Source organism: Mustela putorius, unplaced genomic scaffold (genome assembly GCF_011764305.1).
Source record: "Mustela putorius furo isolate JIRA1106 unplaced genomic scaffold, ASM1176430v1.1 tig00000743_pilon_pilon_pilon, whole genome shotgun sequence".
Lineage (NCBI taxonomy): Eukaryota > Metazoa > Chordata > Mammalia > Carnivora > Mustelidae > Mustela > Mustela putorius.
Genome location: NW_025421464.1, coordinates 7,164,360 through 7,179,377, shown reverse-complemented (window position 1 = coordinate 7,179,377; position 15,018 = coordinate 7,164,360). Strand labels below are relative to the sequence as shown.

Below are 15,018 nucleotides of genomic sequence, written 5' to 3'. Positions count from 1 at the left end.
TGCCCCTCACACGGCTTGGTGGGGCTCGCACGGTCCTTCCCAGCATGACCCCACCTCCCTGGCTGGTTCCCTGGCTCCTCTGTCCTCCGTGGGCCTCTCCAGACTGTTGGCTCCCAGAAGTTCCACCAGGGGGCGCTGTGGTCCCACATGAGCCGCTGAGCCTACTTGTTCTGTGGGGAGGACCCTGCAGCTCCCGGTCCGCCCTCACACCCGCCCCTTCCTCTCTCTGTCCCTCCAGGCAGGCTGGTATTTTCCAGCCGGAGCACCACCGACCCTGGGCCCTCATCCCTTCCTGGAAGGGCAGCGATCTGTGGGAAGCTGCCGTCCGTTGAGGAGGCCCAGAGCAAGGATAGCAGGCTTTCCTTCCAAAGCATTGTTTTCTTTTTTCCTTCTCAAGTTAAGACCCCATAGGGCAGGAGAGGGTGGGGTAGGATTTGAGGGGTGTTCCTCCCCTCCCCGCAGTGTTACCACGCCTCACTCCGGTCGGTCTGCGTCCCTTCACTTATGTCTCACTGGCTTTGTCAATATTTAAAAAGCTGCACACCAGGTTTCAATACAGAATGCCATGCATGAGAGTCTGTTCCTCTCTCTGGACCGCAGTTTTCCCATCTGTAAAATGGAGGCTGGGCTACGAGGGTGTGTTACGCCCACTCACCATCTTTACAATAGAAGTAATAAGCGCTAACGCACACTGTGTGGTGGGCACTGTGTTAGGAGGTTTGAGTGTGTGAGGGCTGTTTCTCAACCTTCACTGCCCCCGGAACTGCCCAAGAAGCTTTAGAAAGCACTGATGTCCACGCCGCACTCAGTCTGATTCTGCGGCTTGGGGTGTGTGTGAAGATTTGAACCCAGATCTGTCCAGTCCACTTCATATCCTCCCGGGGAAGGGGAAGGGGTCATTTGCTTTCCTGCTGTGTCCTCTGGTCTTCCCAGTCCCTTGGAAGGCCAAGTCTGAGGTCCAGAGAGGTATAGGGACCTATCAAAGGTCACACAGCAACTCAGCAGCTGGAATCCCCAGGCCAGAACCATGGAATTGGTGGGAGGTTGCAGGCAGGTACTGGTGGGGAGGAACATCTGGGGCCCCTTTTTCCCCCTCTTCTGCCTCCCAGGAGCCATCTGGCTGAAGCTGTCGCCTTGTACGGCCTCGTAGATGAGCGGCTGCATGTCCTAGTCAGTGCATCTAACCATCTCCTGGGGAGGCTGGAGCTCCGGATCCGCCTGGGCCGTCTGGAAGCTGCCATCCTCCAGGTGAAAGGGGAGGCTGGCTTCCCTGCAGAGAAAACCCTGCCCCAGGTCCTGCCCCAGCAGGCACTCTGCTCTGGCGTAAGGACACAAGGCTGGCCATTCTTCAATGCCAGGCAGGCCTCCGGTGACATGACCGTGACATGGCATTCTCTAGGTGCCAGACGTGTGAAGGCATAACCCCACCCCCCCCCCCACCAAGCCCTACCCCGCCAAGCCCTGGGCCAGAGCCTCTGCACCTACCAGGATTTTCCAACCTATCCCTTGCCAGGGATGTGGGAGGATGCCGGGATTCCTCCCACTCATTGATGAGGATGTGGAGGCTGGGAGACATGACATCACCTGCCTGTGGTCACACACCTGGGGATCCCGGAGCCTGCCCCTGGCATCACTGCTCTGACTGCCGGGGTCTCGAGCCAGTGCACCCCTCCAGGCTGGAGCTGTGGAGCATGCAGACAGCGTGGGCGCTAATCCTGGCTCCAGCCACTGATGATGACCCTAGGCAGGTTATTGCACTGTTTGCTGCCTCAGTTTCCCCATCTGTTCAGTGGGGAATAATGTAAGTGCCTGCTGTGCTGGGCTTTTTGAGGATAAAATGAGTGAATACATACTCTTGAAGGCTTCCCAGAATCAGAAGGGGACTTTTGCTCAGGGGTTGGAGAGCCGCTGTCCCTTGCTGATTCCTCATGTCTGCCCCATTTTTCCTCTGAATAAGTTGAGGCCCAGAAAGGGGAAGTGAATTGCCCAGTTGATACACTGAGTACATAGCACCTTACTTCATAGCACCTATGCACCTTACTCCACAGAAGGCAGCTTTTCCTCTGGCACTTTTGTACACCTCTGAGGGTGGGGAGCTCACTACTCTCAAGGCCGCCTCTTCTATGATTGGTGCCAGCAAGTGGTTAGACGAAGCAAAATTTGCTACCCTGTGACTTGGTTCAAACAAGTGTGCATGATGCTGGCCAGGCCAGATGCCCTCTGGGGTCCCCTTCGGGGAGTATTCTCCCCTTTAGGTATTTGTTTTGATTTAATTTAATTTAATGTAATTAATTTAACTTAATTTATTTGAGCAAGAGAGGGAGTTAGCAAAAGAGAAGGATCAAGGGGACAAGCAGAGGAAGAAGGAGAAGTAGACTTTCTGCCTAACAGGGCGCCCAAGGCAGGGCTCAGTCCTGGGGCTATGTGATCATGACCTGAGCCAGGGGTAAATGCTTAACTGACTGAGTCACCCAGGCTCTCTTTCCCTTCAGGTAGCTGAAGAACGTGACAATGCACCCAACCTCCCCAAGCTGTTGCTCCTGCCCAGACCTGGGATGGTGTCAGTCTAGGCCAGTGGGCACAGGTCCAGCCACTGAAAAACTGAGGACAAGAAGATCCTCATCTCCAAGGGAGTTGGGGAACCAGCTAAGAGACATCCCCCAGGTCCCCCACCATGTCCAAACTTCCCTCCCCTGCCCTAGGTCAGCAACTGGATGGAGCAGGAGGGGAGCCGGTGCCTGCAAGCGCTGACCCCCAAAGACAGAAGCTTGGAGACCGTGGAGAAGGCACACATGGAGTTTGAGGACTTCTTTCTCCACGCTGCAGTGCGTTCCTAAGACTGGGAGCAGGACCAGGGCACATGGAGAGGGCAGTGGAGGAGGAGGGCATGGCTGGGGCAAAGGTGTGGAGGTTGGAGAGCACAATGAAACTTCCAGAGATAGTGAGAAGACCAGCTGAGATCACAGAGGGTTCAGCTTAGATGCTATCTCCTCCAGGAAGCCTTCCAGGATCATCACTAGACCAAAAAACCTCTCTCAGAATCCCTGGAAGATTTCATTAAATGCAGATTCCAGAGTCCCACCTGAGACCTATTCAGTCAGACTCGGAGGTCGGGGCAAGGAATTTGTATCCTTGATGTACTGGACCCTAGTTCAGCCCCTTTCAGTTCTCAGGGAGTTCCTAGGCCAGCAAGGACTGGGGGAGACATGTGGGGACATGCAGCAGGAGCCCCAAACCCAGGCCCTGGGTCAGGGAAGTTTTCCAGAAGGAGATAACTCTAAGCAGAGTCCCAGTGAGGCAAGTGGGCTGCTGAGGCAGAGGCCTGGCCCCATTTTACAGATGAGGCAACAGAGGTCTGGCAAGTGTCACCACCCAGCGGCCGGACAGTGGAGGTTCCTGACCTCCAGAGGAGGCCTCGGCTAGGATGGGAACTGAGTGGACCCCTCCTCTCCCCGCTCAGGCCCAGTACCGCCGTGGCCTGGAGCTGTCCAAGCAGGCGGCTGAGCTGGGAGCCACAGCCAGAGGAAGCAGCGCGGCGGGAGGAGCAGAGTTCCCGGAGCTGGCAGCCTTCGCTTCCACCCAGCGGGCCTTCCAGGCGAAGCTGACCCACTTCTACATGGCAGCTGAGCGGCAGCGCACGGACCTGGAGACGCTGCTCCACCTGCACCTCTTCTGCAAGAAGGTGAGCCTGTGGCCGCCTGCCAGGACCCCTCCCCGCCCTCTGCCGCTGCAAGCTGGGGTGGGGACAGCAACCAGCCCCCGTGCAGCCCTGGGCTCTTCCTTCTGTAACCCTGTAGGGTAGGAGGAGAGCATGACCTGCATTTTCTTCCCCCAGGTGGGAAGAGAGCCAGGTGGGAGAGGACAGGTTACCCCCCTAAATCAGTCCTGGCTGATCTCTGACCTCAGCTTGTCCCACTACACCCGGCAGCCTCCTGGCGACCCGAGTGTCAGCTCTCGGAGGACACTCAGAATCACCTGCTTCTCCAACATTGGGATTAGGGGAAGGGTTCCAGGTGTTTTCCAGAATCCAATCGAAGCCATAGACTTCGTCTCCATGGAGAGCTCACTAGGACGACTGCAGGTAGTCAGACCAGGTCAAGAACGTTGATCTTGCCCCACCCCCCGTTGCGGAGCTGGGAAAACAGGATCAGAGAAGGGCTGTCATTTAGCCAACGTCACACAGCAAGCTCATGGCACCATTCTAGTGCCTTTCCCATGCCTCACCTTGCCCTGCACAGATGGTGGGAGCTGGGGGAGGGGAGGCGGTTGGAACAGGTAGGCCCAAAAGGCTACTCTGAGCACCCTCAGAACAGAGGTCTCAGTCTTTGCCAGGAACCCAGAGTTTGGCTAGGAGTGGGGAGGAGAGGGTAGGGCTCCTCTGGGGGATGGGAGTGTGTCAGTGCTGGGGTAGCAGGCAAGAAGAACTCCTTTGCTTTGCGTCCATCATCTCTTCGTAATCCAGTGAAGCAAGGTTGAGTGGTCCCATTCTACAGATGAGCAAACTGAGGCCCCAAGAGGGAAAGGGCTTTGTGTAAGGCCACACAGCTGCGGAAAAGAAGATTTGGAATTTAAACACAGATGGATTCATGATTCTCTCTGTTCTTCTCCAAAGATGCGAGGGCAGGTGGTAATAGATTCCCCTGTTCCAACAGGCGTGATGATGATGATGATGGTGATATGATTATTATGAGATGAGTCCACATTAGTGACTGTGGACTCCATGCCAGACACTCCGACAAGTGCTTCACAAACCTTGCTTGACTTGATCTCATCATCTCTATTTGTTCTTTTTTAATTTAATTTTTTTAAAGTAGGTTCTATGCTTAATGTGGGGTTCGAACTCACACCCCGAGATCAGGTCCCATGGTCTACTGACTGAACCAGCTAGGTGCCCCTAATCTCACCATATCTTTATGAGGGAGGGGTACCAACATTGTTTCCATTCTGCAGATGAGTAAATGGAGGCCCAATGACGGAAGTGTCTCTCGTTCCTGTTTCCCCAGTGGGCCAGTGACCAAGCAGGATTTGATTTAAGACCCCCACCCCCACCTCTCCCAAATCCATTTAGTCAAATCTCTCATTTTCTTGGTGGAGAACTAGGCTTAGGAGGACAAGAGAACAGCCCGGGCTACCCCAGATGGGCCAAGAACCCACAGTTCTGGCCCAGGCCCAGTGCCCTCAGACTCACCCCCTCACACAGAGTGTGGGAAGGGCCAGTTGTCAGGCTGGCCCAGTACACAGGAGACAGAAAACACGGGATGCTTTGGAGGGCGGCAAGAGGGACTCTGGTCAAGTCCCGCCTGGGGCAAAGGGAGGACAGGCCACTCTCTGTCTCTGTGGGGCCGCTGGATGTGGATGTGGTCAGTGGCACCAAAGGGACCTCCTCCCAGCTGACAGGAGAGAGCCAAGCAGTGGCCGCATCTGAGGTTCAGAGTCAGGGACAGCTTCTGCCCGCACAGGCTGTGTGACCTCAGTGAGGTCTCTACTGCTCTGGGTCTCAGCTCCTTGTCGGGAATAACAATCATAACAGGGATCGTAACCAATGCGTCTATAGTTCCTGTTACGTGGTGGCCTTGCTTATCATTCACGTGTCATCTTATTGTCACACCCACCTTTGGAGGCAGGTGCTATGATTATGCCCATTTTATGCATGAGGAAACACAGAGAAGTCAAACAACTCCTCCAGGGTCACACAGGGGTAAGTGGCAGAGCTGAGATTCCAACCCAGGTCCCCGGGCTCTGGGGCCAGCCTCGCTGGGTAGTGAGAGGAGGAAATGAAATGTAAGTAACCCTCCCCTCCCCCGCCCCCGGGGCTGTATTCTAATTTGGTGTTGTTATTATCGACACCGATAGGATCATCATTAGTAGCAGTAGGAGTGGTGGTAATGCCTCACGGGTTGAGGGCATCTGGCAGCTTCTCTCACTTGCTTACTAATTTCAGCCCAGATCAGCCCCGTAGAGCAGACTCACGGCGACTCTGTGCCTTCTCACTCGCTCTTCCTCGAGACCTGCTGGTTTCTTGTCTTCAGCGCTCAGCTCACATGTCCCCCACCTCCCGCCTGGCTGTCTGCCCCCCTCCCCCACCCATCTCTCTGGTCACCCTGTTTGTCTCATTTCAAGGTGCTCACTGTGATCTGGAATGATCCTGTGGCTTCATCACCCCCCAGGGAGGTGAGCCCCGGGACTGTGCCCTCATCCTTCCCAGGTGCCTGGGACGGGGCAGGTCCCCATAGAGGTCAAGCGGCCAGAGGGAGAGTGAGGAGTGAGGCAGAGGAAGGAAGACTGGGGGGGAGGGGGGCGTGTGGCAAGATAGAGCTCCCCCCGCACACCCCCCGCCCCAGGCCTGGAAATCCTACGGGAGGTGGGAGCCTGACTTGGAATCCCACCATGGCCATCTCGCTGTTTGACCCGTGCTCCTCTCTGGGCCTGAATCCTGATCCACACCCCCAAAGGGTTGGTAAGATGATGGCAAAGGTGCTGCCCATCCCTGCCCAGCCCAGCCTGGAAGATGGAGACCCAGCCAGGCGGACAGACAGACAAGACAGCCCTGGGCTGGGCCCAGCCCCAGGCTGAGAGCGTGCATCCGGCAGCTTTGGCACTAAATAATAATAAAACAATTGTGCCACTAACAGAGAGTTATGGAGCCCTTTCCCAGCCATGAGCTCCGTGTGCTGCCGCGAATATGAAGCCATTTATCTAAAGACAAGTTCCCTTAATCCGCGGAAAGATGGTTTCCTTGGAGAAAACGGTTCTCCAATCCCCACAGCTAACAGCTCGCTGTCGGCTTCTAAATTAATGGAGAGAAAGATTATGTTTTTCACGAGCTGCTGGGAACGTGTTGGCTCCTTTGCAGCCTGCAGACATTTTGTGGGTGAAGTAGGGACAGTAGAATCCCAAAATGAGGCAGAAGCCCAGCGGAATGGACACCCCCACCCTGGGCCTGGGTCAGCTGGTGGTCTCGCTGGTGAGTGTGTGGGCACTGCCCTCGCTGGAACAGTTTCCTTCATGCAAGGACAGGCTTGAGAGAGAAATCTGTGGAAAGCTGGACGCATCTGAGTTCAAGTCCCAGCTCCCTCCTGATTTGCCGCGTGACCTGGGGCAAGTGATTTCATGTGTCTGAGCGTTGGTTTCCCCCTCTGTGAAATGGGCTGCTGGTACTATTCAGTGCCATCATACATGAGCTACCCAGAGCTTGGCAAACAGTCGGTGCTCAATAAATACCCATGAGATGCCTCCCTCCGTGCCACTCAGAATGGGTGAAGACAGTGTTTCCACCATCCGAGAACCCGAATGATCTGCTAGTACCACTTCCCCTTCTTGAGAAGGAAAGGCAGAGCCCCAGCAAGGGGTGAGTCTTTGTGGGCCCCCGAGGGGAGGAGACCATGCCTGAGGCTCCAAAGGGGGCTGAGGCCCGTTAGCTGATGGCAGGTGTGTTTACCTCAGGGAAGAGAGGGGACCCGTTGTCTTCGCTGGCAGCAGAGACATTCAGGGCCATGCACAGGAAACCAGGGCATTGACTGGGCGCTTCTTATGACTTCATCCCAACCGTACTTCCTCTCTGCTTGGAGACAGGCCTCCCTATCCTATGTCCTGCTCCTAGACTGAACCCCAACTTCCTCTCTTGTCGCCCCCAGATGACCTGGTTTCACACAGACTGCCAGGACCTGATGAGGCAGCTCAGGCTGGGCAAGGCCCAGAGGGCCAGCCCTGGGGACCAGCGCCGCCTCGACCGCTACCGGCAGCGCCTGGCCTTGGAGTTCCCCGCAGAGAAGCTCACGGCCATGGGGCTGCAGGTGGCCTCCCTGAGCCAGGAGGGCCTGGGCCAGGACCTGTGGGAGGAGGCCCGGGTGAGGCACGAGGAGATCCAGACCCTTCTGAAGAAGGCCCTGGCCCACTGCCCATGCCCAGAGGGGCCCAAGGCCCGCTCAGCACCCCCGGAAGTCAGAAGGGCAGCTCCCAAGGGCCAGGGTCCGAATGGAGATGTTGCTTCCAGAGGAAGGTGGGGCCTGCCCCCTTCGGACTTACCGGGCCTGGACCATTTACCAAATCCCTGCTGGCCTCGGGCCCACAGAGAGGGACAGAACAGAAATGTGAAGGTGGGCTTTCTGCCCCAGGAAGCTGGTCGGGCCGTAGAGGCTGAAGAAGGCAAAGGCCCCCAGGAGCCCTTTTGGTTTCCAGCCCCTGAGCCCTTCTTTGACCCCCTCTTCTCCCGGCAGCGACTCCTCAGGCAGAGCAAGACCCCCCACCCTACTGGGGGCAGCTTCTCCTCGGAGGGGACAGACTCACAGACGTCTCTGGAGGACTCACCCCAGACAAGTCCCCCTGCCTCCCGCTAGCTAGGACCTCCACCAATGGCACCGGGCCTGAGGGTGGCTGGGGAGGGGCCCAGCGACAGGAGGGAACCCCGGCTGGGGCTCGTGAGCACTCACTGTGTGTTTGACCCACGCTGGGAGAGGGGAAGAAGCTGAACCTGTTCCCCTGCCCCAGAAACTTCTAGAAAGACGTGACTCACCATCAGAATAGTGAGAATGGAGAGCAAAGCAGGACACGGTGGAGCCCAGGACCGACTCCACAACCCCCGGGGCCCGTGGTGGAAAGAGCTGTTGGTACAGACCCTTTCAGAGGTCTTAGTCTCAGGCAAGCCAGACACCCACCGGGAGTGCAGGGGTGCATAAGCTGCCCCTGGGGGCCCACGGGACCCCGTTGCCAGAAGTGGGGGGGATTCGGGCTCCGCTTCTGATCCGGGACGGGGATCCAGGTGGCTTTTTATTTGGCTGTGATTTCAGGAACCAGTGGTGGAGGAGAAGGGAGGTGAGTGGGAGGAATAAAGGGTGTCTGGTCAGGTGAATCCGTGCTGGCTGACGGTTTCTTCTCTGGGCCGGCCTGGGGCAAAGGGAATCCCAGAAAGAGGAAGGGCAGGGAAAGCTCGCTCTCTCGCTGGCTCTCGCTCTCAAGGGCTCCTCCCACGGACAAGGCCATCCTCTCACCCTCCAGGGTTCCTGGTCTGGTCCTCTCTCTGGGTGCTCCAGAGAAACCCCTCTCCCCCTCTGATGTTCTGTCTTCTCTCCCCCCGCACCCATTTCAGACTCTATGAATTCCACTCCCCCCACCCCAGGTCCCCACCCCACTCGCCCTGCTTTAGGCAATGCTTCTGGTGCCCAGTGTCTTAGCCTCGTGCTGGTGGTTGGGGTGGGTGAGAGCGGGGAGACCACATCTCGATCCAGCAGGGGGAGTGAAGTTCTTGTCCCACGGAGTTGAAGAATGAATTTTGGGGACAAAGGAGAGTGAGTAATGAGGTGGAGTTTTACTAAACAAGAACACAGACAAAGGAATCTCGGGGGTGAGAGGGGTCCTGACAGGGAGGCCGATGTGGGTCCCCATTGACACTCTTTTATTTAGGACTGATCGGGGCCCTGTGGCCTTATCATTCTTGTGCTGTCTTGGTTTGAGTAAGGACCAGTGATAACATCTTGAATAGCCTCCTTCTTCTTTGGGGTCAAGTTATTCTTTGCTGGTCACAATGTGACTGTCATAAAAAGATTCCCCACCTCTGACGCCTAGGGCAGGGTCGTCTGCTTTGTTCCTTTATTTCTGGTTTTGTTAGGCCTCAGCATTTCTGGAATTTCTGTGAGCCTAATCATGTAGCTCCTTACCTATCTCTCTTTACCTAGCCCTGCCTGTTGCTTCTCGAGTATCTAAAGATTCTATTTATTTATTTGACACACACAGAGAGAGGTCACAAGTAGGCAGAGAGGCAGGCAGAGAGAGAGAGAGAGAAGCAGGCTCCCTGCTGAACAGAGAGCCTGGTACGGGGCTTGATCCCAGGACCCTGAGATCATGACCTGAGCCGAAAGCAGGGCTTAACCCACTGAGCCACCCAGGCACCCCTCTTCTTGAGTATCTAGAAGACTGCCAGGCTTTCACATCACCCTGAGTAACCCTGGCTAGCACCTCCACTGAAGGTCATTTTGCTGGGAAAGGGTGAACCCCCCCATCTCCATCTAGAATGCATTAACAAGGTGGCCTCTGGGGGCCTGGCCCTGGAATTTTCCTGACTCTGGGCAGAGGGTGGGTACTCAGCTCAGCTCTGGAAAGAGAGGGAGGCGGGACTGGAGCATGCCTAGGGGGACTAGGCGAGTGTTTCTTTGGAGACGGCTCAGCAAAGAAAGTAACACAAACCTCAATGCCCAAGATGGCTTCAGCAATCGTCTAGGACTCCAGATTTTTTTCACATGTGCTCTGTGGCCTGTCTGCCTCAGAGCCTTGAGCAGAGCTGATCAAAGGCAGCTTCCTAGGGGGTCCCACCCAGATAATTAAAATCAGGGCCTGGGAGCCAAGGCAGGGCTAGAATCTGCCTTTGTAATCAAGAGCTCAGGTGTTTCTCCTGTGACAAGGCGAGGTGGGGTATGGTGGGACAACGCTTGGAGCTGGGGTCCGAGCGGGGCTGGCCCCCCCAGCCCAGGCCAGCTTTCATTCTTACGTTCCACTCTCCTGCCTTCCATCCACACTGGCCAGAGGATGCAGGAGGCAGTTGCTGAGCCCACCTCCATCCATGCCTGTCGCCTCAGAGGGGGGCTGAAGGCTCTTGAAATGCTGTTGCTATAGCAACAGCATCCAACCAGTGGGGACCACAGGCAGGGAGCCAGGGCACCTGGGGTGCAAGGATGGAAACTAACTTTGGAGAGAGGAGAATACAGACGCTGCAAGGGAAAGGGGGGATGGGGAAGGGGATGGATGGTTCCAGAATCCTTACAAGGGAGGGCTCCCCAAAGCCATCTTGTGCATCCCTCTGTCTCTAAAAAGAGCCAACCCCCAACACCCCGTCTACATCCAGCAGTGCATGGTGGGGAGAGGGGATGCAGAAATGAAATCTAATGATGAATAATGACATATACAAATAATAAATAATAATAGTAATAGCTAACATTTCGTCTGCAATTTCTTTGTGCCTACCTCGGGACTAAGCACAGTAGACGCTTTCCAGGGCTCCCTGGATCCTTCACAACAGTCCTGTGAGGCCAATACCAAGTTCAGTCCATCTTAATGAGGAGGAAACAGACATTTGAAGTGCCACACGGCAAGTGGCAGAGTCAGGACGTGGGGCCACGCTGACATTTTGGACTCATCTTGGGACAGTTTGGGCGGATTGCTGCTTCTGCACCGGCCACACGCTTTGTCCCCTCAGAAATCGTGCTGAGCCTGGCCGCTGCTGTGTACCCCAGCCGCCTCTGCTGGGCTGGTCTTGGTCCTCTGGGCGAGGCACCTCCGGTCTCCTGTAGCCCGCGAGCCAGTGTGGCAAAGTGGTCAGTCGCATGGCTCAGGAGCTGGACAGACCAAATTTCCGCCCGGGCTCTGTGCCTCAAGACCTGTGCATCCTTGGCCAAGTGATGCTACCTTTCTGTGCCTTGGTTTCCTTCCCCATACAATGAGGATAATCAGATCTCAAAGCCTCGCTGTCAGTGCTAAATGAGTTCTGATGTGGAAAGTGGTGGGAAAGGTGCCTGGAGCATACTAAGTGCTTGAGGAGTGGTATCTAGCTAGCATCAGCATTGTACTCTGGCACCACCCCGGCCAGCCCATGCTTTCACTATCCAGCCGATCAAGGAAGAAATTTCTCCAGAGGCCACCAAGAGATTCCAAAAGAACGTTCTGCTCTTTGAATTGTGTGGACTTCTTAATTAGTTTTTTGATTGACTTCTGCCCTAACCTGCCCATGGTGGGGTTGTGGCATGTGGTCTCCCCCAGGAGACGCCCCACAAGTGACCACAGAGCTATGTGTCAGCGAAGCCTCAGCCCCTCAGAGGCCGCTCTGGGGAGTGGAGGTTCAGGGTCCCTCCGTGCTGGTGGAAAGTCTGCCAGTGACATGACTGCGTCTAGCTCACCATGATGGGAGCTCCTTTCTTGTGCTTGAGGGGTTGGTGGGCACAAGGTGGTGGAAGGGGCAAGGCCCGAGAGGCAGGGACCTCCAGCGGCATTTACCCGCTGCTGCTGACTGCCCACATGACGCTGGGCAGGTTGCTTCCCCTCTGGCTTATCTGTCCAATCAGGTCACTAAATGAATAAGGAATTTTCTCATCTTTAGAGTCAGAGAGCCCTGCCTTTGAAGCTAAGCTTAACAGCCTAAGGACTCTGAGCAGAGGGCCACCCCTCAGTTTTTCCACCTGCACAATGGGTTTATCAAGGCTCCCGGGCCAGAGTGATAAGATCTCTGCATCCCCGAACTCCATACCAGACCTCTTTCCCTCTCCAGAGGGGTGACTGTCTGGTCAGGGAGCAAAGCCTTAGAAACCCACTGGGCGGTGGCTTGGTGCAGAGGTAAGACTGAGCCGAAATAGAAGTTAAGGCACTCGACAGTTTACAAGGTACTTTTTTATCCATCCGTTCTCTTACAATCCTGAGGGCACAAAAGTCATACTTTGGGATGTCCCCATGTTACAAATGAGAAGACTGAATAAAGACGGGCGAGAGGAGGTGCCCTAACCAAGGTCAGATGACAAGGAAAGGGGTCACAGGACAAAGAGGGGAAAGCTCAGGATCTGGACCCTGGTCTGATTAATGGCAAATTTGGGAGCGCAGATAAGCCTCCAACTTGTCGGCCACTCTGATGTGGGCACCCCCCCCACCCTCCTGCCCTCGAGTTAGCCTGCCAGACCCGGACAGGGTGGCTGGTCGGAGTCAGGGCACAGGCTGCCCTCATAAAACAGGGACATTGTGTCCTCTGGGGACTGTGTACTGGCCTCCAGCCTGGAATAAATCCATCAGCCTCAAAACCCCACCCTAACAACCTTCCACCTAAAGAACCGGCTTTCTGAGGCTGGAGCCAGTGGGGCCTCTGGAAATAAGTGCTCTGGGTAGGCAACAGGACTCCCGAAGTCCCATCACCTTCTGTTCGGAGCGTGATGAGGGACCCTGGGTGAACCCCTGCACTCCTCAGGCCTCACTTGCTCCATCTGTGAAATGGGATGGGACCAGCAGCTGATGGTAAGCTGGTGTCGTCTCACATGTGGAACTCCCGCTCTGCCCTCCCAATTCCACCGCCCTCTCTGTGCACTGAGCACCTCTCCAGGTGCTCAGGCTGGAAACCCGCCAGTTGTCCTTGAACTTCCCCATAGCCTGGAAATCCACCTGCCCATCTCTCTCTAACCTTCATTTCTCTCTCCCTCCACACTCCCTATCTTCATTCCAGCTTCCATCCTCTCTCCCCTGGATCCCCTGGACAGCTGTCCTGTGTCTCCTCCACGGTCTCCCTGCAGCCACTCTGGCCCCTTTCATGTGTCTTTCACGCAGAACCTAGAGGCACTTTAACAAAATGTCAGATAAGGTCCAGCCATGGTTCACACCACCCAGTGACCCCTCCGTGGCTCTCCAGATAAAGACCCACCCCTCGCCGTGATGCACAAAGCTCTGTGTGGTCAGGCCTCTGCCTACGGCTTTAGCCTCACCATCCCCCCCAATCTCTGCATTCTCTCTGAGTTCTGGCAACACTGCAATTTCAGTTCCTCCACCATTCCAAACTCTTTCTAAGGTCAAGTTCCCTTAAAAGCAGACCTGGAGATGAGGGTCAGGTGCAGGTGAGTTGTTGAAAGGCAATCAGGACAGAAAGGGAAGGAGGCCAAGGCGCAGTTGTAGACCAAGTGTCAGCCTCTGCCTGGTGACACGGGGACCCCGCAGGGCATTTTATACTGCCAAGGCCTACGGGGCTCTCTGCAAAAGGGTGCTGCTCGAAGCAGGGCCCAGGAGCCCGAGGGCAGTCTTTGGAAGTCTTTGCAGGTGCAGTCCCATGAGGATAATATTGAGTATAAAGAATACGTAGGAAGCGCTCACAACTAAATAGTAATAATAATAATAATAAAATAATTTTTAAATGGGCAAAAGATCTGAATAAGCATTTCTCCAAAGAAGATACACAAAAATGCCAATAAACAGACGAAAAGATGCTCAACGTCATTAGCCATCAGGAAAATGCAAATCCAAACAATAGTGAGGGACCACCTCACGTCCACAAGGAGGGATAGAATCAAAAAGTCAAATAAAGCAAGTGTTGGCGAGGATGTAGAGAAATTAGAAGCCTCATACACTGCTGGTGGGAGCGTAAAATGGCACAGCTACTTTAGAAAACAGTTTGCCAGGTCCTTAAATGGTTAAACATGAAGATACCATATGACCCAGCAATTCCATTGTGAGGAAGATAGCCAAGGGAAATGAAAACCTGGGTCTATGCAAAAATTAGTACATGAATATTTAGAATTAATTATTAATAATAACCAAAAGGTAGAAGCAACCCAAATATTGATCAACAAATGAATGGATAAACAAAATGTGGTGTATTCAAACAATGGGACATTAGTTAGCTGTAAAAAAATGAATGAAGTCACTTCCTAACTTATCCTATGAAGCCAACACTGTTCTATTACCAGAACCAGATAAAGACATCCCAAGTGGGGCGCCTGGGTGGTTCAGTCATTAAGCATCTGCCTTAGGCTCAGGACATGATCCCAGAGCCCTGGGATCGAGCCCTGCATCAGGCGAGCTCCCTCCTTGGCAGGAAGCCTGCTTCTTCCTCTCTCACTCCCCCAGCTTGTGTTCCCGCTCTTGCTGTCTCTTTCTCTGTCAAATAAACAAATAAATCTTAAAAAAAAAAAAAAGACATCCCAAGAAAAGAAAATTACAGACCAATATACCTTATGAATATACATAAAAAATCCTCAACAAAATATTAGCAAACCAAACAATATATTAAAAAAGATTAGGGGCGCCTGGGTGGCTCAGTGGGTTAGGCCGCTGCCTTCGGCTCGGGTCATGATCTCAGGGTCCTGGGATCGAGCCCCACATGGGGCTCTCTGCTCAGTGGGGAGCCTGCTTCCTCCTCTCTCTCTCTCTGCCTGCCTCTCTGCCTACTTGTGATCTCTGTCTGTCAAATAAATAAATAAAAAATTTTAAAAAATAAAAAATAAATTAATTAATTAATTAATTAAAAAGATTATACAGCATGACCAATTGAGATTCACTTCAGGAATG

The 15,018-nt window shown here is 54.5% G+C and overlaps 1 protein-coding gene across 1 annotated transcript in view; it reads left to right on the top strand.

The window, feature by feature from the left end:
• The window catches only part of KIAA1755 (KIAA1755 ortholog), a 40,437-nt gene extending 29,513 nt beyond the window's left edge, over positions 1 to 10,924 (top strand). The window contains exons 11-14 of the mRNA XM_004746450.3: positions 1,110 to 1,248; positions 2,703 to 2,825; positions 3,461 to 3,682; positions 7,635 to 10,924. Of these exons, the coding sequence (XP_004746507.2) occupies positions 1,110 to 1,248; positions 2,703 to 2,825; positions 3,461 to 3,682; positions 7,635 to 8,336 (1,186 nt within the window). The 3' untranslated portion in view covers positions 8,337 to 10,924. The remainder of the gene's footprint in view (positions 1 to 1,109; positions 1,249 to 2,702; positions 2,826 to 3,460; positions 3,683 to 7,634) is intronic.
• Positions 10,925 to 15,018: the final 4,094 nt, after the last annotated feature.